The sequence below is a fragment of the Perognathus longimembris genome, chromosome 8, assembly GCF_023159225.1.
Source record: "Perognathus longimembris pacificus isolate PPM17 chromosome 8, ASM2315922v1, whole genome shotgun sequence".
NCBI lineage: Eukaryota > Metazoa > Chordata > Mammalia > Rodentia > Heteromyidae > Perognathus > Perognathus longimembris.
The window spans coordinates 1,730,599-1,733,055 of record NC_063168.1 but is presented as its reverse complement, the minus strand read 5'-3'; the positions used below and the strand labels follow the sequence as shown (position 1 = coordinate 1,733,055).

General features: G+C 75.2%; 1 protein-coding gene across 1 annotated transcript; it reads right to left on the bottom strand.

Moving 5' to 3' along the window:
• Positions 1-311: 311 nt before the first annotated feature.
• Adra2b (adrenoceptor alpha 2B) lies at positions 312-1,756 on the bottom strand. The gene has a single exon (XM_048352325.1). The coding sequence runs from the start codon at positions 1,730-1,732 to the stop codon at positions 395-397; it is 1,338 nt and encodes a 445-aa protein (XP_048208282.1). The 5' UTR covers positions 1,733-1,756; the 3' UTR covers positions 312-394.
• Positions 1,757-2,457: the final 701 nt, after the last annotated feature.

Sequence of the window (2,457 nt, the reverse complement as noted above, 5' to 3'; positions counted from 1 at the left end):
TACTAAAGAAGAAACAGGAACACCGCAAACGAGTCACCCGCCAAGGCACACGGGAGCCCCAGGAAAGGAAAGCCCACCTATCAGCCTCTGGGGGGAGGGGGGTGGCGGTGCTCTGTTCCAGCCTCATTTCAGCTTCATCCGGGAAGATCCACACCGCCTCCCCCGGCCTGTCTGGGCCGCTGGCGAGGACGTTTCCCCCCACAACGCCAGCAAGGGGAGACTGCGTGAACCCACCGAGACGGCCCCTCCGCCCCCCACCTTCCGGAGGGGCTGGCGGGATGAGGTCTGTGGGAGCTGGAGAGGGCCCACCGGGCCCCGGGGAGACGCCTCGCGGGGCACAGCGAGGGGCACGGCGCCCCCGGCCCCGCCTCCACGCCGGCCGCGGCAGGCAGGCTCACCAGGACGTGTGGGTCCACTGGCGGCAGAGGATCCTCCGGAAGGCCCGGCGGAAGTCCTGGTTGAAGACGGTGTAGATGACGGGGTTGAGCGAGCTGTTGCAGTAGCCGATCCAGAAGAAGAACTGGAAGAGCCCGTGGGGCACCTTGCAGTGCCGCGGGCAGATGGCGCCCAGGCTGTAGGTGAAGAAGAACGGGAACCAGCAGAGCACGAACACGCCGATGACCACGGCCAGCACGAAGGTGAAGCGCCTCTCCCGGCTCAGCTGGGTCCGGCGGCGCCACCACTGCCGGCTCAGGGCGCTCACACCCCGGCCCAGGAGCACGGGCCCCCGAAGGGTGGCCAGCACCTGGGAGCCCTGCGGCTTCCCCGAGGCGGGGGGCACTGGCACTGCCGGGGGGTCACGCTGCTCCTCCTCCTCCTCCTCCTCCTCCTCCTCCTCCTCCTCCTCCTCCTCTTCCTCCTCCTCCACAGAGGCCCCGCAGACGCTCTTCTTCTGACCCTGGCCTGAGGTGGGAAGGGCAGCCCAGCCGGGGGGCGAGGCCTTAGCCCCAGGATCTTCTGGGGTGTCCCCTTCCTCCTTCTCCCCGGGGGGGCCGGGGTGTCCGTCGGCCTCCGCGGTGGAAGACGGAGGCGAGGCCCGGGTTGGCCCCTCGGCGGCGGCGGCCGGCCTCCGGGGCCCGCCGTCCTCCTCCGGGCCCCTCTTGGCCCCGGGGCCGCGGCGGCGGCTGCTGCGTTTGGCGATCAGGTAGATGCGCAGGTAGACGAGGATCATGATGAGGCAGGGCGCGAAGAAGGACCCGAAGCTGGAGGCGAGGATGTACCAGGCCTCCTGGTTGAGCTGGCACTGGGGGCGCCCGCGGGGCGGGGGGCCCTGCTCCCCCTTGTAGACGAGGGGCGGCAGCGAGATGAGGGCGGCGATGAGCCACACGGTGAGGATGATGCGCTTGATGCGGCGCGGGGTGCGCTTGGAGTTGTACTCGGGCGCGCGGCTCACGGCCCAGTAGCGGTCCAGGCTGATGGCGCACAGGTGCACGATGGACGCGGTGCAGAAGAGCACGTCGAGCGCCAGGTACACCTCGCACCACGCGCGCCGGAAGTACCAGTAGCCCAGCAGCTCGTTGGCCAGCGAGAAGGGGATGATGAGCGCGGCCACCAGGATGTCGGCCGCGGCCAGCGACACCAGGAACAGGTTCTGCGGGGCGCGCAGGGCGCGGCTGGTGAGCACGGCCAGGATGACCAGCGCGTTGCCCAGCAGGGTGAAGAGGATGAGGCAGGTGGTGACCGCCGCGATGGCGGCCGTGGCCTGCGCGGAGTACGGCTCCTGGTGCTCCATGGGGCGCTGGGGTGGGGGGGGCCCGGAGGGGGCGCACGGCGCGGGCCCGGGTCCGGCGGGGGTCGGGGCTCCGGGGCGCCGGGGCGGCCGCCCTCCCTCCGGCGGGGCCCCGATCGGCGCCGCGTCCCGGGGAAGTTTGGCGAGCTGTCCCGCGGCGCCGCCGGCCGCGCTCTCCAGCCGGGCAGGGCGCGCCGTCGTGCCGCGAGGCCCCCGCACACACGCACGCACGCACGCGCGGCGGGGCCCGGGGCCCGGGGCCGGGCGGAGCGAGGGGCGCGCGGCGGGGCCTCGCCGGGCCGGGCCGGGCTGCGCTCGCCGGCTCTCGCCGAGCCTCCTGCAGCCCGCGGCGGCCGGGGACGGGGGAAAAGGCGGGAGGCGAGGCGGAGGAGGAGACGGGGCGGGAGGGGGGCGGGAGCGGGGCGGGGCGGAGGCTGGCGGGCGGAAGGTGCGCCCGGCCCGGCCCGAGGGCGGCCCGCGGTGCCCCCGTCCCCCCGTCCCCCCCCACCCCCCAGCGCGGCCTCCGCCCCCCCCCGGGCGCCCCGCGCCTTCCCCTCCCGCCGGGCGCGCGGGGCCTGGCCGGGGTGCGGTGGGGGCCTGGCCGGGGTGCGGTGGGGGGTGGGGGGGGAGGACGGGCCGCATCGCCGGGGCCGAGCCCCGGGTCCGGGGCAGCGGGCGGGGGCGGGGGCTGCCCGGGAGTGTCCCGCGGAAAGCCGGGGGGTGCGGGG